General features: G+C 39.9%; 1 protein-coding gene across 1 annotated transcript; it reads right to left on the reverse strand.

The window, feature by feature from the left end:
- Positions 1 to 2253: 2253 nt before the first annotated feature.
- On the reverse strand, positions 2254 to 16196 carry LOC148971036 (uncharacterized). Its single transcript, XM_089122485.1, has 8 exons — positions 16062 to 16196; positions 15695 to 15705; positions 15477 to 15591; positions 14751 to 14834; positions 14241 to 14288; positions 13835 to 14093; positions 13626 to 13708; positions 2254 to 2310 (listed from the first exon to the last, which is right to left on the reverse strand). Exons 1-8 carry the CDS (start codon positions 16194 to 16196, stop codon positions 2254 to 2256), a joined length of 792 nt encoding a protein of 263 aa, XP_088978611.1.
- Between the last annotated feature and the right edge of the window lie 2000 nt (positions 16197 to 18196).

Genomic DNA, 18196 nt, shown 5'->3' on the forward strand with positions numbered 1-18196 from the left:
TCCAATACATTTTCTGTTGAACTAACTGAGGGTGTGGATTGACTGGAAGTAGTCCTCAGAAAAGTAGTTTCTGGAGATGTAGTTTGAGCCAATGTAGTTTCAACAGATGTTAAGCTAGGTGTAGTCAAATCTGAGGTTGTTTTTATAGCAGTTGTAATAACAGGTGTTGATATTTCCAACACAATTCCTGTTGAACTAACTGAGGGTGTGGATTGACTGGAAGTAGTCCTCAGAAAAGTAGTTTCTGGAGATTTAGTTTGAGCCAATGTAGTTTCAACAGATGTTAAGCTAGGTGTAGTCAAATCTGAGGTTGTTTTCAAAGCAGTTGTAATAACAGGTGTTGATGTTTCCAATACAATTCCTGTTGAACTAACTGAGGGTGTGGATTGACTGGAAGTAGTCCTCAGAGAAGTAGTTTCTGGAGATGTAGTTTGAGCCAATGTAGTTTCAACAGATGTTAAGCTAGGTGTAGTCAAAACTGAGGTTGTTTTTATAGCAGTTGTCATAACAGGTGTTGATGTTTCCAATACAATTCCTGTTGAACTAACTGAGGGTGTGGATTCACTGGAAGTAGTCCTCAGAGTAGTAGTTTCTGGAGATGTAGTTTGAGCCAATGTAGTTTCAACAGATGTTAAGCTAGGTGTAGTCAAAACTGAGGTTGTTTTTATAGCAGTTGTCATAACAGGTGTTGATGTTTCCATTGAAATTCCTGTTGAACTAACTGAGGACGTCATTTCAGCAGTAGTTCCTTTGGGAGACGTTTCTGCTGAAGTGCTGCCTAGGGTAGTACTTTTTGCAGATGTAGTTTGAGCCAATGTAGTTTCAACAGATATTAAGCTAGGTGTAGTCAAAGCTGAGGTTGTTTTCAAAGCAGTTGTAATAACAGGTGTTGATGTTTCCAATACAATTCCTGTTGAACTAACTGAGGACGTCATTTCAGCAGTAGTTCCTTTGGGAGACGTTTCTGCTGAAGTGCTGACTAGGGTAGTACTTTCTGCAGATGTAGTTTGAACCAACGTAGTTTCAACAGATGTTAAGCCAGGTGTAGTCAAAGCTGAGGTTGTTTTCAAAGCAGTTGTAATAACAGGTGTTGATGTTTCCAATACAATTCCTGTTGAACTAACTGAGGGTGTGGATTGTCTGGAAGTAGTCCTCAGAGAAGTAGTTTCTGGAGATGTAGTTTGAGCCATTGTAGATGTAGTTTGAGCCAATGTAGTTTCAACAGATGTTAAGCTAGGTGCAGTCAAAGCTGAGGTTGTTTTCAAAGCAGTTGTCATGACAGGTGTTGATGTTTCCAATACAATGTATGTTGACCTAACTGATGGTGTGGATTGACCGGAAGTAGTCCTCAGAGAAGTAGTTTCTGGAGATGTAGTTTGAGCCAATGTAGTTTCAACAGATGTTAAGCTAGGTGTAGTCAAAACTGAGGTTGTTTTCATAGCAGTTGTCATAACAGGTGTTGATGTTTCTAATACAATTTCTGTTGAACTAACTGAAGACGTCATTTCAGCAGTAGGTCCTTTGGGAGACGTTTCTGCTGAAGTGCTGCCTAGGGTAGTTTTTTTTGCAGATGTAGTTTGAGCCAATGTAGTTTCAACAGATGTTAAGCTAGGTGTAGTCAAAGCTGAGGTTGTTTTCAAAGCAGTTGTCATGACAGGTGTTGATGTTTCCAATACATATTCTGTTGAACTAACGGAGGGTGTGGATTCACTGGAAGTAGTCCTCAGTGAAGTAGTTTCTGGAGATGTAGTTTGAGCCAATGTAGATGTAGTTTGAGCCAATGTAGTTTCAACAGATGTTAAGCTAGGTGTAGTCAAAGCTGAGGTTGTTTTCAAAGCAGTTGTAATAACAGGTGTTGATGTTTCCAATACAATTCCTGTTGAACTAACTGAGGATGTGGATTCACTGGAAGTAGTCCTCAGAGAAGTAGTTTCTGGAGATGTAGTTTGAGCCAATGTAGATGTAGTTTGAGCCAATGTAGTTTTAACAGATGTTAAGCTAGGTGTAGTCAAAGCTGAGGTTGTTTTCAAAGCAGTTGTCATGACAGGTGTTGATGTTTCCAATACATTTTCTGTTGACCTAACTGAGGGTGTGGATTGACTGAAAGTAGTCCTCAGAGAAGTAGTTTCTGGAGATGTAGTTTGAGCCAATGTAGTTTCAACAGATGTTAAGCTAGGCGTAGTCAAATCTGAGGTTGTTTTCAAAGCAGTTGTCATGACAGGTGTTGATGTCTCCAATACATTTTCTGTTGACCTAACTGAGGGTGTGGATTGACTGGAAGTAGTCCTCTGAGAAGTAGTTTCTGGAGATCTAGTTTGAGCCAATGTAGTTTCAACAGATGTTAAGCTAGGTGTAGTCAAATCTGAGGTTGTTTTCAAAGCAGTTGTCATGACAGGTGTTGAAGTTTCCAATACATTTTCTGTTGACCTAACTGAGGGTGTGGATTGACTGGAAGTAGTCCTCAGAGAAGTAGTTTCTGGAGATGTAGTTTGAGTCAATGTAGTTTCAACAGATGTTAAGCTAGGTGTAGTCAAATCTGAGGTTGTTTTTATAGCAGTTGTCATAACAGGTGTTGATGTTTCCATTGAAATTCCTGTTGAACTAACCGAGGACGTCATTTCAGCAGTAGTTCCTTTGGGAGACGTTTCTGCTGAAGTGCTGCCTAGGGTAGTACTTTTTGCAAATGTAGTTTGAGCTAATGTAGTTTTAACAGATGGTAAGCTAGGTGTAGTCAAAACTGAGGTTGTTTTCATAGCAGTTGTCATAACAGGTGTTGATGTTTCCAATACAATTCCTGTTGAACTAACTGAGGGTGTGGATTCACTGGAAGTAGTCCTCAGAGAAGTAGTTTCTGGAGATGTAGTTTGAGCCAATGTAGTTTCAACAGATGTTAAGCTAGGTGTGGTCAAAACTGAGGTTGTTTTTATAGCAGTTGTCATAACAGGTGTTGATGTTTCCATTGAAATTCCTGTTGAACTAACTGAGGACGTCATTTCAGCAGTAGTTCCTTTGGGATACGTTTCTGCTAAAGTGCTGACTAGGGTAGTACTTTCTGCAGATGTAGTTTGAACCAACATAGTTTCAACAGATGTTAAGCCAGGTGTAGTCAAAGCTGAGGTTGTTTTCAAAGCAGTTGTAATAACAGGTGTTGATGTTTCCAATACAATTCCTGTTGAACTAACTAAGGGTGTGGATTGACTGGAAGAAGTCCTTAGAGAAGTAGTGTCTGGAGATGTAGTTTGAGCAAATGTAGTTTCAACAGATGTTAAGCTAGGTGTAGTCAAAACTGAGGTTGTTTTCACAGCAGTTGTCATAACAGGTGTTGATGTTTCCATTGAAATTCCTGTTGAACTAACCGAGGACGTCATTTCAGCAGTAGTTCCTTTGGGAGACGTTTCTGCTGAAGTGCTGCCTAGGGTAGTACTTTTTGCAGATGTAGTTTGAGCTAATGTAGTTTCAACAGATGTTAAGCTAGGTGTAGTCAAAACTGAGGTTGTATTCATAGCAGTTGTCATAACAGGTGTTGATGTTTCCAATACAATTCCTGTTGAACTAACTGAGGGTGTGGATTCACTGGAAGTAGTCCTCAGAGTAGTAGTTTCTGGAGATGTAGTTTGAGCCAATGTAGTTTCAACAGATGTTAAGCTAGGTGTGGTCAAAACTGAGGTTGTTTTTATAGCAGTTGTCATAACAGGTGTTGATGTTTCCATTGAAATTCCTGTTGAACTAACTGAGGACGTCATTTCAGCAGTAGTTCCTTTGGGAGACGTTTCTGCTGAAGTGCTGCCTAGGGTAGTACTTTTTGCAGATGTAGTTTGAGCCAATGTAGTTTCAACAGATGTTAAGCTAGGTGTAGTCAAAGCTGAGGTTGTTTTCAAAGCAGTTGTCATGACAGGTGTTGATGTTTCCAATACATTTTCTGTTGACCTAACTGAATGTGTGGATTGACTCGAAGTAGTCCTCAGAAAAGTAGTTACTGGAGATGTAGTTTGAGCCAATGTAGTTTCAACAGATGTTAAGCTAGGTGTAGTCAAAACTGAGGTTGTTTTTATAGCAGTTGTAATAACAGGTGTTGATATTTCCAACACAATTCCTGTTGAACTAACTGAGGACGTCATTTCAGCAGTAGTTCCTTTGGGAGACGTTTCTGCTGAAGTGCTGACTAGGGTAGTACTTTCTGCAGATGTAGTTTGAACCAACGTAGTTTTAACAGATTTTAAGCCAGGTGTAGTCAAAGCTGAGGTTGTTTTCAAAGCAGTTGTAATAACAGGTGTTGATGTTTCCAATACAATTCCTGTTGAACTAACTGAGGGTGTGGATTGTCTGGAAGTAGTCCTCAGAGAAGTAGTTTCTGGAGATGTAGTTTGAGCTAATGTAGTTTCAACAGATGTTAAGCTAGGTGCAGTCAAATCTGAGGTTGTTTTCAAAGCAGTTGTCATGACAGATGTTGATGTTTCCAATACAATGTCTGTTGACCTAACTGAGGGTGTGGATTGACTGGAAGTAGTCCTCAGAGAAGTAGTTTCTGGATATGTAGTTTGAGCCAATGTAGTTTCAACAGATGTTAAGCTAGGTGTAGTCAAAACTGAGGTTGTTTTCATAGCAGTTGTCATAACAGATGTTGATGTTTCCAATACAATTTCTGTTGAACTACCTGAGGACGTCATTTCAGCAGTAGTTCCTATGGGAAACATTTCTGCTGAAGTGCTGACTAGGGTAGTTTTTTTTGCAGATGTAGTTTGAGCCAATGTAGTTTCAACAGATGTTAAGCTAGGTGGAGTCAAAACTGAGGTTGTTTTCATAGCAGTTGTCATAACAGGTGTTGATGTTTCTAATACAATTTCTGTTGAACTAACTGAGGACGTCATTTCAGCAGTAGGTCCTTTGGGAGACGTTTCTGCTGAAGTGCTGCCTAGGGTAGTTTTTTTTGCAGATGTAGTTTGAGCCAATGTAGTTTCAACAGATGTTAAGCTAGGTGTAGTCAAAGCTGAGGTTGTTTTCAAAGCAGTTGTCATGACAGGTGTTGATGTTTCCAATACATTTTCTGTTGACCTAACTGAGGGTGTGGATTGACTGGAAGTAGTCCTCAGAGAAGTAGTTTCTGGAGATGTAGATTGAGCCAATGTAGATGTAGTTTGAGCCAATGTAGTTTCAACAGATGTTAAGCTAGGTGTAGTCAAAGCTGAGGTTGTTTTCAAAGCAGTTGTAATAACAGGTGTTGATGTTTCCAATACATTTTCTGTTGACCTAACTGAGGGTGTGGATTGACTGGAAGTAGTCCTCAGAGAAGTAGTTTCTGGAGATGTAGATTGAGCCAAGGTAGATGTAGTTTGAGCCAATGTAGTTTCAACAGATGTTAAGCTAGGTGTAGTCAAAGCTGAGGTTGTTTTCAAAGCAGTTGTCATGACAGGTGTTGATGTTTCCATTACATTTTCTGTTGACCTAACTGATGGTGTGGATTGACTGGAAGTAGTCCTCAGAAAAGTAGTTTCTGGATTTGTAGTTTGAGCCAATGTGGTTTCAACAGATGTTAAGCTAGGTGGAGTCAAAACTGAGGTTGTTTTCATAGCAGTTGTCATAACAGGTGTTGATGTTTCCAATACATTTTCTGTTGACCTAACTGAGGGTGTGGATTGACTGGAAGTAGTCCTCAGAGAAGTAGTTTCTGGAGATGTAGTTTGAGCCAATGTAGTTTCAACAGATGTTAATCTAGGTGTAGTCAAATCTGAGGTTGTTTTCAAAGCAGTTGTCATGACAGGTGTTGATGTTTCCATTACATTTTCTGTTGACCTAACTGATGGTGTGGATTGACTGGAAGTAGTCCTCAGAAAAGTAGTTTCTGGATTTGTAGTTTGAGCCAATGTGGTTTCAACAGATGTTAAGCTAGGTGGAGTCAAAACTGAGGTTGTTTTCATAGCAGTTGTCATGACAGGTGTTGATGTTTCCAATACAATTTCTGTTGACCTAACTGAGGGTGTGGATTGGCTGGAAGTAGTCCTCAGAGAAGTAGATTCTGGAGATGTAGTTTGAGCCAATGTAGTTTCAACAGATGTTAAGCTAGGTGTAGTCAAAGCTGAGGTTGTTTTCAAAGCAGTTGTAATAACAGGTGTTGATGTTTCCAATACAATTCCTGTTGAACTAACTGAGGGTGTGGATTGACTGGAAGTAGTCCCCAGAGAAGTAGTTTCTGGAGATGTAGTTTGAGCCAATGTAGTTTCAACAGATGTTAAGCTAGGTGTAGTCAAAACTGAGGTTGTTTTTATAGCATTTGTCATAACAGGTGTTGATGTTTCCATTGAAATTCCTGTTGAACTAACGGAGGACGTCATTTCAGCAGTAGTTCCTTTGGGAGACGTTTCTGCTGAAGTGCTGCCTAGGGTAATTTTTATTGCAGATGTAGTTTGAGCCAACGTAGTTTCAACAGATGTTAAGCTAGGTGTAGTCAAAGCTGAGGTTGTTTTCAAAGCAGTTGTAATAACAGGTGTTGATGTTTCCAATACAATTCCTGTTGAACTTACTGAGGGTGTGGATTGTCTGGAAGTAGTCCTCAGAAAAGTAGTTTCTGGAGATGTAGTTTGAGCCAATGTAGTTTCAACAGATGTTAAGCTAGGTGTAGTCAAATCTGAGGTTGTTTTTATAGCAGTTGTAATAACAGGTGTTGATGTTTCCAACACAATTCCTGTTGAACTAACTGAGGACGTCATTTCAGCAGTAGTTCCTTTGGGAGACGTTTCTGCTGAAGTGCTGACTAGGGTAGTACTTTCTGCAGATGTAGTTTGAACCAACGTAGTTTCAACAGATGTTAAGCCAGGTGTAGTCAAAGCTGAGGTTGTTTTCAAAGCAGTTGTAATAACAGGTGTTGATGTTTCCAATACAATTCCTGTTGAACTAACTGAGGGTGTGGATTGACTGGAAGTAGTCCTCAGAGAAGTAGTTTCTGGAGATGTAGTTTGAGCCAATGTAGTTTCAACAGATGTTAAGCTAGGTGTAGTCAAAGCTGAGGTTGTTTTCAAAGCAGTTGTAATAACAGGTGTTGATGTTTCAATTGAAACTCCTGTTGAACTAACTGAGGACGTCATTTCAGCAGTAGTTCCTTTGGGAGACGTTTCTGCTGAAGTGATGCCTAGGGTAGTACTTTTCGCAGATGTAGTTTGAGCCAATGTAGTTTCAACAGATGTTAAGCTAGGTGGAGTCAAAACTGAGGTTGTTTTCAAAGCAGTTGTCATGACAGGTGTTGATGTTTCCAATACAATTCCTGTTGACCTAACTGAGGGTGTGGATTGACTGGAAGTAGTTCTCAGAGTAGTAGTTTCTGGAGATGTAGTTTGGGCCAATGTAGTTTCAACAGATGTTAAGCTAGGTGTAGTCAAAACTGAGGTTGTTTTTATAGCAGTTGTCATAACAGGTGTTGATGTTTCCATTGAAATTCCTGTTGAACTAACTGAGGACGTCATTTCAGCAGTAGTTCCTTTGGGAGACGTTTCTGCTGAAGTGCTGCCTAGGGTAGTACTTTTCGCAGATGTAGTTTGAGCCAATGTAGTTTCAACAGATGTTAAGCTAGGTGGAGTCAAAACTGAGGTTGTTTTCAAAGCAGTTGTCATGACAGGTGTTGATGTTTCCAATACAATTCCTGTTGACCTAACTGAGGGTGTGGATTGACTGGAAGTAGTCCTCAGAGTAGTAGTTTCTGGAGATGTAGTTTGGGCCAATGTAGTTTCAACAGATGTTAAGCTAGGTGTAGTCAAAACTGAGGTTGTTTTTATAGCAGTTGTCATAACAGGTGTTGATGTTTCCATTGAAATTCCTGTTGAACTAACTGAGGACGTCATTTCAGCAGTAGTTCTTTCGGGAGACGTTTCTGCTGAAGTGCTACTTAGGGTAGTACTTTTTGCAGATGTAGTTTGAGCCAATGTAGTTTCAACAGATGATAAGCTAGGTGTAGTCAAAGCTGAGGTTGTTTTCAAAGCAGTTGTCATGACAGGTGTTGATGTTTCCAATACATTTTCTGTTGACCTAACTGAATGTGTGGATTGACTGGAAGTAGTCCTCAGAAAAGTAGTTTCTGGAGATGTAGTTTGAGCCAATGTAGTTTCAACAGATGTTAAGCTAGGTGTAGTCAAAACTGAGGTTTTCACAGCAGTTGTCATAACAGGTGTTGATGTTTCCATTGAAATTCCTGTTGAACTAACTGAGGACGTCATTTCAGCAGTAGTTCCTTTGGGAGACGTTTCTGCTGAAGTGCTGCCTAAGGTAGTACTTTTTGCAGATGTAGTTTGAGCCAATGTAGTTTCAACAGATGTTAAGCTACGTGTAGTCAACGCTGAGGTTGTTTTCAAAGCAGTTGTTATAACAGGTGTTGATGCTTCCAATGAAATTCCTGTTGAACTAACTGAGGGTGTGGATTCACTGGAAGTAGTCCTCAGAAAAGTAGTTTCTGGAGATGTAGTTTGAGCCAATGTAGTTTCAACAGATGTTAAGCTAGGTGTAGTCAAAACTGAGGTTTTTATAGCAGTTGTCATAACAGGTGTTGATGTTTCCAATACAATTCCTGTTGACCTAACTGAGGGTGTGGATTGACTGGAAGTAGTTCTCAGAGTAGTAGTTTCTGGAGATGTAGTTTGGGCCAATGTAGTTTCAACAGATGTTAAGCTAGATGTAGTCAAAACTGAGGTTGTTTTCATAGCAGTTGTCATAACAGGTGTTGATGTTTCCAATATAAATCCTGTTGAACTAACTGAGGGTGTGGATTCACTGGAAGTAGTCCTCAGAGAAGTAGTTTCTGGAGATGTAGTTTGGGCCAATGTAGTTTCAACAGATGTTAAGCTAGGTGTAGTCAAAACTGAGGTTGTTTTCACAGCAGTTGTAATAACAGGTGTTGATGTTTCCAACACAATTCCTTTTGAACTAACTGAGGACGTCATTTCAGCAGTAGTTCCATTGGGAGACGTTTCTGCTGAAGTGCTGCCTAGGGTAGTACTTTTCGCAGATGTAGTTTGAGCCAATGTAGTTTCAACAGATGTTAAGCTAGGTGGAGTCAAAACTGAGGTTGTTTTCAAAGCAGTTGTAATAACAGGTGTTGATGTTTCAATTAAAACTCCTGTTGAACTAACTGAGGACGTCATTTCAGCAGTAGTTCCTTTGGGAGACGTTTCTGCTGAAGTGCTGCCTAGGGTAGTACTTTTCGCAGATGTAGTTTGAGCCAATGTAGTTTCAACAGATGTTAAGCTAGGTGGAGTCAAAACTGAGGTTGTTTTCAAAGCAGTTGTCATGACAGGTGTTGATGTTTCCAATACAATTCCTGTTGACCTAACTGAGGGTGTGGATTGACTGGAAGTAGTCCTCAGAGTAGTAGTTTCTGGAGATGTAGTTTGGGCCAATGTAGTTTCAACAGATGTTAAGCTAGGTGTAGTCAAAACTGAGGTTGTTTTCATAGCAGTTGTCATAACAGGTGTTGATGTTTCCAATACAATTCCTGTTGAACTAACTGAGTGTGTGGATTCACTGGAAGTAGTCCTCAGAGAAGTAGTTTCTGGAGATGTAGTTTGAGCTAATGTAGATGTAGTTTGAGCCAATGTAGTTTCAACAGATGTTAAGCTAGGTGTAGTAAAATCTGAAATTGTTTTCACAGCAGTTGTAATAACAGGTGTTGTTTCAAATACAATTCCTGTTGAACTGACTGAGGGTGTGGATTCACTGTAAGTAGTCCTCAGAGAAGTAGTTTCTGGAGATGTAGTTTGAGCCAATGTAGATGTAGTTTGAGCCAATGTAGTTTCAACAGATTTTAAGCTAGGTGTAGTCAAAACTGAGGTTGTTTTCATAGCAGTTGTCATAACAGGTGTTGATGTTTCCAATACGATTTCTGTTGAACTAACTGAGGGTGTGGATTCACTGGAAGTAGTCCTCAGAGAAGTAGTTTCTGGAGATGTAGTTTGAGCCAATGTAGTTTCACCAGATGTTAAGCTAGGTGTAGTCAAAACTGAGGTTGTTTTTATAACAGTTGTCATAACAGGTGTTGATGTTTCCATTGAAATTCCTGTTGAACTAACTGAGGACGTCATTTCAGCAGTAGTTCCTTTGGGAGACGTTTCTGCTGAAGTGCTGCCTAGGGTAGTACTTTTTGCAGATGTAGTTTGAGCCAATGTAGTTTCAACAGATGTTAAGGTAGGTGTAGTCAAAACTGAGGTTGTTTTCATAGCAGTTGTCATAACAGGTGTTGATGTTTCCATTGAAATTCCTGTTGAACTAACTGAGGACGTCATTTCAGCAGTAGTTCCTTTGGGAGACGTTTCTGCTGAAGTGCTGCCTAGGGTAGTACTTTTTGCAGATGTAGTTTGAGCTAATGTAGTTTCAACAGATGTTAAGCTAGGTGTAGTCAAAACTGAGGTTGTATTCATAGCAGTTGTTATAACAGGTGTTGATGCTTCCAATGAAATTCCTGTTGAACTAACTGAGGGTGTGGATTCACTGGAAGTAGTCCTCAGAAAAGTAGTTTCTGGAGATGTAGTTTGAGCCAATGTAGTTTCAACAGATGTTAAGCTAGGTGTAGTCAAAACTGAGGTTTTTATAGCAGTTGTCATAACAGGTGTTGATGTTTCCAATACAATTCCTGTTGACCTAACTGAGGGTGTGGATTGACTGGAAGTAGTTCTCAGAGTAGTAGTTTCTGGAGATGTAGTTTGGGCCAATGTAGTTTCAACAGATGTTAAGCTAGATGTAGTCAAAACTGAGGTTGTTTTCATAGCAGTTGTCATAACAGGTGTTGATGTTTCCAATATAAATCCTGTTGAACTAACTGAGGGTGTGGATTCACTGGAAGTAGTCCTCAGAGAAGTAGTTTCTGGAGATGTTGTTTGAGCCCAAGTAGTTTCAACAGATGTTAAGCTAGGTGTAGTCAAAACTGAGGTTTTTATAGCAGTTGTCATAACAGGTGTTGATGTTTCCATTGAAATTCCAGTTGAACTAACTGAAGACGTCATTTCAGCAGTAGTTCCTTTGGGAGACGTTTCTGCTGAAGTGCTGCCTAGGGTAGTACTTTTTGCAGATGTAGTTTGAGCTAATGTAGTTTCAACAGATGTTAAGCTAGGTGTAGTCAAAACTGAGGTTGATTTCATAGCAGTTGTCATAACAGGTGTTGATGTTTCCAATACAATTCCTGTTGAACTAACTGAGGGTGTGGATTCACTGGAAGTAGTCCTCAGAGAAGTAGTTTCTGGAGATGTAGTTTGAGCTAATGTAGTTTCAACAGATGTTAAGCTAGGTGTAGTCAAAACTGAGGTTGTTTTTATAGCAGTTGTCATAACAGGTGTTGATGTTTCCATTGAAATTCCTGTTGAACTAACTGATGACGTCATTTCAGCAGTAGTTCCTTTGGGAGACGTTTCTGCTGAAGTGCTGCCTAGGGTAGTACTTTTTGCAGATGTAGTTTGAGCTAATGTAGTTTCAACAGATGTTAAGGTAGGTGTAGTCAAAACTGAGGTTGTTTTCATAGCAGTTGTCATAACAGGTGTTGATGTTTCCATTGAAATTCCTGTTGAACTAACTGAGGACGTCATTTCAGCAATAGTTCCTTTGGGAGACGTTTCTGCTGAAGTGCTGCCTAGGGTAGTACTTTTTGCAGATGTAGTTTGAGTTAATGTAGTTTCAACAGATGTTAAGCTAGGTGTAGTCAAAACTGAGGTTGTTTTCATAGCAGTTGTCATAACAGGTGTTGATGTTTCCAATATAATTCCTGTTGAACTAACTGAGGGTGTGGATTCACTGGAAGTAGTCCTCAGAGAAGTAGTTTCTGGAGATGTTGTTTGAGCCCAAGTAGTTTCAACAGATGTTAAGCTAGGTGTAGTCAAAACTGAGATTGTTTTTATAGCAGATGTCATAACAGGTGTTGATGTTTCCATTGAAATTCCTGTTGAACTAACTGAAGACGTCATTTCAGCAGTAGTTCCTTTGGGAGACGTTTCTGCTGAAGTGCTGCCTAGGGTAGTACTTTTTGCAGATGTAGTTTGAGCTAATGTAGTTTCAACAGATGTTAAGCTAGGTGTAGTCAAATCTGAGGTTTTTATAGCAGTTGTCATAACAGGTGTTGATGTTTCCATTGAAATTCCAGTTGAACTAACTGAGGACGTCATTTCAGCAGTAGTTCCTTTGGGAGACGTTTCTGCTGAAGTGCTGCCTAGGGTAGTACTTTTTGCAGATGTAGTTTGAGCTAATGTAGTTTCAACAGATGTTAAGCTAGGTGTAGTCAAAACTGAGGTTGATTTCATAGCAGTTGTCATAACAGGTGTGGATGTTTCCAATACAATTCCTGTTGAACTAACTGAGGGTGTGGATTCACTGGAAGTAGTCCTCAGAGAAGTAGTTTCTGGAGATGTAGTTTGAGCCAATGTCGTTTCAACAGATGTTAAGCTAGGTGTAGTCAAAACTGAGGTTGTTTTTATAGCAGTTGTCATAACAGGTGTTGATGTTTCCATTGAAATTCCTGTTGAACTAACTGAGGACGTCATTTCAGCAGTAGTTCCTTTGGGAGACGTTTCTGCTGAAGTGCTGCCTAGGGTAGTACTTTTTGCAGATGTAGTTTGAGCTATTGTAGTTTCAACAGATGTTAAGCTAGGTGTAGTCAAAACTGAGGTTGATTTCATAGCAGTTGTCATAACAGGTGTGGATGTTTCCAATACAATTCCTGTTGAACTAACTGAGGGTGTGGATTCACTGGAAGTAGTCCTCAGAGAAGTAGTTTCTGGAGATGTAGTTTGGGCCAATGTAGTTTCAACAGATGTTAAGCTAGGTGTAGTCAAAACTGAGGTTGTTTTTATAGCAGTTGTCATAACAGGTGTTGATGTTTCCATTGAAATTCCTGTTGAACTAACTGAGGACGTCATTTCAGCAGTAGTTCCTTTGGGAGACGTTTCTGCTGAAGTGCTGCCTAGGGTAGTACTTTTTGCAGATGTAGTTTGAGCCAATGTAGTTTCAACAGATGTTAAGCTAGGTGTAGTCAAAACTGAGGTTGTTTTCATAGCAGTTGTCATAACAGGTGTTGATGTTTCCATTGAAATTCCTGTTGAACTAACTGATGACGTCATTTCAGCAGTAGTTCCTTTGGGAGACGTTTCTGCTGAAGTGCTGCCTAGGGTAGTACTTTTTGCAGATGTAGTTTGAGCCAATGTAGTTTCAACAGATGTTAAGCTAGGTGTGGCCAAAACTGAGGTTTTTATAGCAGTTGTCATAACAGGTGTTGATGTTTCCATTGAAATTCCTGTTGAACTAACTGATGACGTCATTTCAGCAGTAGTTCCTTTGGGAGACGTTTCTGCTGAAGTGCTGCCTAGGGTAGTACTTTTTGCAGATGTAGTTTGAGCTAATGTAGTTTCAACAGATGTTAAGGTAGGTGTAGTCAAAACTGAGGTTGTTTTCATAGCAGTTGTCATAACAGGTGTTGATGTTTCCATTGAAATTCCGGTTGAACTAACTGAGGACGTCATTTCAGCAGTAGTTCCTTTGGGAGACGTTTCTGCTGAAGTGCTGCCTAGGGTAGTACTTTTTGCAGATGTAGTTTGAGCTAATGTAGTTTCAACAGATGTTAAGCTAGGTGTAGTTAAAACTGAGGTTGTTTTCATAGCAGTTGTCATAACAGGTGTTGATGTTTCCAATATAATTCCTGTTGAACTAACTGAGGGTGTGGATTCACTGGAAGTAGTCCTCAGAGAAGTAGTTTCTGGAGATGTTGTTTGAGCCCAAGTAGTTTCAACAGATGTTAAGCTAGGTGTAGTCAAAACTGAGGTTGTTTTTATAGCAGTTGTCATAACAGGTGTTGATGTTTCCATTGAAATTCCTGTTGAACTAACTGATGACGTCATTTCAGCAGTAGTTCCTTTGGGAGACGTTTCTGCTGAAGTGCTGCCTAGGGTAGTACTTTTTGCAGATGTAGTTTGAGCCAATGTAGTTTCAACAGATGTTAAGCTAGGTGTGGCCAAAACTGAGGTTTTTATAGCAGTTGTCATAACAGGTGTTGATGTTTCCATTGAAATTCCTGTTGAACTAACTGAGGGTGTGGATTCACTGGAAGTAGTCCTCAGAGAAGCAGTTTCTGGAGATGTAGTTTGAGCCAATGTAGTTTCAACAGATGTTAAGCTAGGTGTAGTCAAATCTGAGGTTGTTTTCATAGCAGTTGTCATAACAGGTGTTGTTGTTTCCAATACAATTTCTGTTGAACTAACTGAGGGTGTGGATTCACTGGAAGTAGTCCTCAGAGAAGTAGTTTCTGGAGATGTAGTTTGAGCCAATGTAGTTTCAACAGATGTTAAGCTAGGTGTAGTCAAAACAGAGGTTGTTTTCATAGCAGTTGTCATAACAGGTGTTGTTGTTTCCAATACAATTTCTGTTGAACTAACTGAGGGTGTGGATTCACTGGAAGTAGTCCTCAGAGAAGTAGTTTCTGGAGATGTAGTTTGAGCCAATGTAGTTTCAACAGATGTTAAGCTAGGTGTAGTCAAAACAGAGGTTGTTTTCATAGCAGTTGTCATAACAGGTGTTGTTGTTTCCAATACAATTTCTGTTGAACTAACTGAGGGTGTGGATTCACTGGAAGTAGTCCTCAGAGAAGCAGTTTCTGGAGATGTAGTTTGAGCCAATGTAGTTTCAACAGATGTTAAGCTAGGTGTAGTCAAAACTGAGGTTTTTATAGCAGTTGTCATAACAGGTGTTGATGTTTCCATTGAAATTCCTGTTGAACTAACTGAAGACGTCATTTCAGCAGTAGTTCCTTTGGGAGACGTTTCTGCTGAAGTGCTGCCTAGGGTAGTACTTTTTGCAGATGTAGTTTGAGCTAATGTAGTTTCAACAGATGTTAAGCTAGGTGTAGTCAAAACTGAGGTTGTTTTCATAGCAGTTGTCATAACAGGTGTTGATGTTTCCAATATAAATCCTGTTGAACTAACTGAGGGTGTGGATTCACTGGAAGTAGTCCTCAGAGAAGTAGTTTCTGGAGATGTAGTTTGAGCCAATGTAGTTTCAACAGATGTTAAGCTAGGTGTAGTCAAAACTGAGGTTTTTATAGCAGTTGTCATAACAGGTGTTGATGTTTCCATTGAAATTCCAGTTGAACTAACTGAAGACGTCATTTCAGCAGTAGTTCCTTTGGGAGACGTTTCTGCTGAAGTGCTGCCTAGGGTAGTACTTTTTGCAGATGTAGTTTGAGCTAATGTAGTTTCAACAGATGTTAAGCTAGGTGTAGTCAAAACTGAGGTTGATTTCATAGCAGTTGTCATAACAGGTGTGGATGTTTCCAATACAATTCCTGTTGAACTAACTGAGGGTGTGGATTCACTGGAAGTAGTCCTCAGAGAAGTAGTTTCTGGAGATGTAGTTTGAGCCAATGTAGTTTCAACAGATGTTAAGCTAGGTGTAGTCAAAACTGAGGTTGTTTTTATAGCAGTTGTCATAACAGGTGTTGATGTTTCCATTGAAATTCCTGTTGAACTAACTGAGGACGTCATTTCAGCAGTAGTTCTTTTGGGAGACGTTTCTGCTGAAGTGCTGCCTAGGGTAGTACTTTTTGCAGATGTAGTTTGAGCTAATGTAGTTTCAACAGATGTTAAGCTAGGTGTAGTCAAAACTGAGGTTGTTTTCATAGCAGTTGTCATAACAGGTGTTGATGTTTCCAATATAATTCCTGTTGAACTAACTGAGGGTGTGGATTCACTGGAAGTAGTCCTCAGAGAAGTAGTTTCTGGAGATGTTGTTTGAGCCCAAGTAGTTTCAACAGATGTTAAGCTAGGTGTAGTCAAAACTGAGGTTGTTTTTATAGCAGTTGTCATAACAGGTGTTGATGTTTCCATTGAAATTCCTGTTGAACTAACTGAAGACGTCATTTCAGCAGTAGTTCCTTTGGGAGACGTTTCTGCTGAAGTGCTGCCTAGGGTAGTACTTTTTGCAGATGTAGTTTGAGCTAATGTAGTTTCAACAGATGTTAAGCTAGGTGTAGTCAAATCTGAGTTTTTTATAGCAGTTGTCATAACAGGTGTTGATGTTTCCATTGAAATTCCAGTTGAACTAACTGAGGACGTCATTTCAGCAGTAGTTCCTTTGGGAGACGTTTCTGCTGAAGTGCTGCCTAGGGTAGTACTTTTTGCAGATGTAGTTTGAGCTAATGTAGTTTCAACAGATGTTAAGCTAGGTGTAGTCAAAACTGAGGTTGATTTCATAGCAGTTGTCATAACAGGTGTGGATGTTTCCAATACAATTCCTGTTGAACTAACTGAGGGTGTGGATTCACTGGAAGTAGTCCTCAGAGAAGTAGTTTCTGGAGATGTAGTTTGGGCCAATGTAGTTTCAACAGATGTTAAGCTAGGTGTAGTCAAAACTGAGGTTGTTTTTATAGCAGTTGTCATAACAGGTGTTGATGTTTCCATTGAAATTCCTGTTGAACTAACTGAGGACGTCATTTCAGCAGTAGTTCCTTTGGGAGACGTTTCTGCTGAAGTGCTGCCTAGGGTAGTACTTTTTGCAGATGTAGTTTGAGCTAATGTAGTTTCAACAGATGTTAAGCTAGGTGTAGTCAAAACTGAGGTTGATTTCATAGCAGTTGTCATAACAGGTGTGGATGTTTCCAATACAATTCCTGTTGAACTAACTGAGGGTGTGGATTCACTGGAAGTAGTCCTCAGAGAAGTAGTTTCTGGAGATGTAGTTTGAGCCAATGTCGTTTCAACAGATGTAAAGCTAGGTGTAGTCAAAACTGATGTTTTCATAGCAGTTGTCATAACAGGTGTTGATGTTTCCATTGAAATTCCTGTTGAACTAACTGATGACGTCATTTCAGCAGTAGTTCCTTTGGGAGACGTTTCTGCTGAAGTGCTGCCTAGGGTAGTACTTTTTGCAGATGTAGTTTGAGCTAATGTAGTTTCAACAGATGTTAAGCTAGGTGTAGTCAAAACTGAGGTTGTTTTCATAGCAGTTGTCATAACAGGTGTTGATGTTTCCATTGAAATTCCTGTTGAACTAACTGAGGACGTCATTTCAGCAGTAGTTCCTTTGGGAGACGTTTCTGCTGAAGTGCTGCCTAGGGTAGTACTTTTTGCAGATGTAGTTTGAGCCAATGTAGTTTCAACAGATGTTAAGCTAGGTGTTGTCAAAACTGATGTTTTCATAGCAGTTGTCATAACAGGTGTTGATGTTTCCATTGAAATTCCTGTTGAACTAACTGATGACGTCATTTCAGCAGTAGTTCCTTTGGGAGACGTTTCTGCTGAAGTGCTGCCTAGGGTAGTACTTTTTGCAGATGTAGTTTGAGCCAATGTAGTTTCAACAGATGTTAAGCTAGGTGTGGCCAAAACTGAGGTTTTTATAGCAGTTGTCATAACAGGTGTTGATGTTTCCATTGAAATTCCTGTTGAACTAACTGAGGACGTCATTTCAGCAGTAGTTCCTTTGGGAGACGTTTTTGCTGAAGTGCTGCCTAGGGTAGTACTTTTTGCAGATGTAGTTTGAGCTAATGTAGTTTCAACAGATGTTAAGCTAGGTGTAGTCAAAACTGAGGTTGTTTTCATAGCAGTTGTCATAACAGGTGTTGATGTTTCCAATATAATTCCTGTTGAACTAACTGAGGGTGTGGATTCACTGGAAGTAGTCCTCAGAGAAGTAGTTTCTGGAGATGTTGTTTGAGCCCAAGTAGTTTCAACAGATGTTAAGCTAGGTGTAGTCAAAACTGAGGTTGTTTTTATAGCAGTTGTCATAACAGGTGTTGATGTTTCCATTGAAATTCCTGTTGAACTAACTGAAGACGTCATTTCAGCAGTAGTTCCTTTGGGAGACGTTTCTGCTGAAGTGCTGCCTAGGGTAGTACTTTTTGCAGATGTAGTTTGAGCTAATGTAGTTTCAACAGATGTTAAGCTAGGTGTAGTCAAATCTGAGGTTTTTATAGCAGTTGTCATAACAGGTGTTGATGTTTCCATTGAAATTCCAGTTGAACTAACTGAGGACGTCATTTCAGCAGTAGTTCCTTTGGGAGACGTTTCTGCTGAAGTGCTGCCTAGGGTAGTACTTTTTGCAGATGTAGTTTGAGCTAATGTAGTTTCAACAGATGTTAAGCTAGGTGTAGTCAAAACTGAGGTTGTTTTCATAGCAGTTGTCATAACAGGTGTTGATGTTTCCAATATAATTCCTGTTGAACTAACTGAGGGTGTGGATTCACTGGAAGTAGTCC

The sequence above is a fragment of the Pimephales promelas genome, chromosome 17 (assembly GCF_988280905.1).
Source record: "Pimephales promelas chromosome 17, fPimPro1.hap1.1, whole genome shotgun sequence".
NCBI classification, from domain to species: domain Eukaryota; kingdom Metazoa; phylum Chordata; class Actinopteri; order Cypriniformes; family Leuciscidae; genus Pimephales; species Pimephales promelas.

Coding starts and splice junctions, on each gene's coding strand:
- LOC148971036 (XM_089122485.1), bottom strand. CDS start 16,196: ATGAAATCAACCTCAGTTTTGACTACACCTAGCTTAACATCTGTTGAA. Junction 14,094..14,240: donor CTCCAGAAACTACTTCTCTG/AGGACTACTTCC, acceptor ACATTGGCTCAA/ACTACATCTCCAGAAACTGC. Junction 13,709..13,834: donor TGAAATGACGTCATCAGTTA/GTTCAACAGGAA, acceptor CAACATCTCCAG/AAACTACTTCTCTGAGGACT.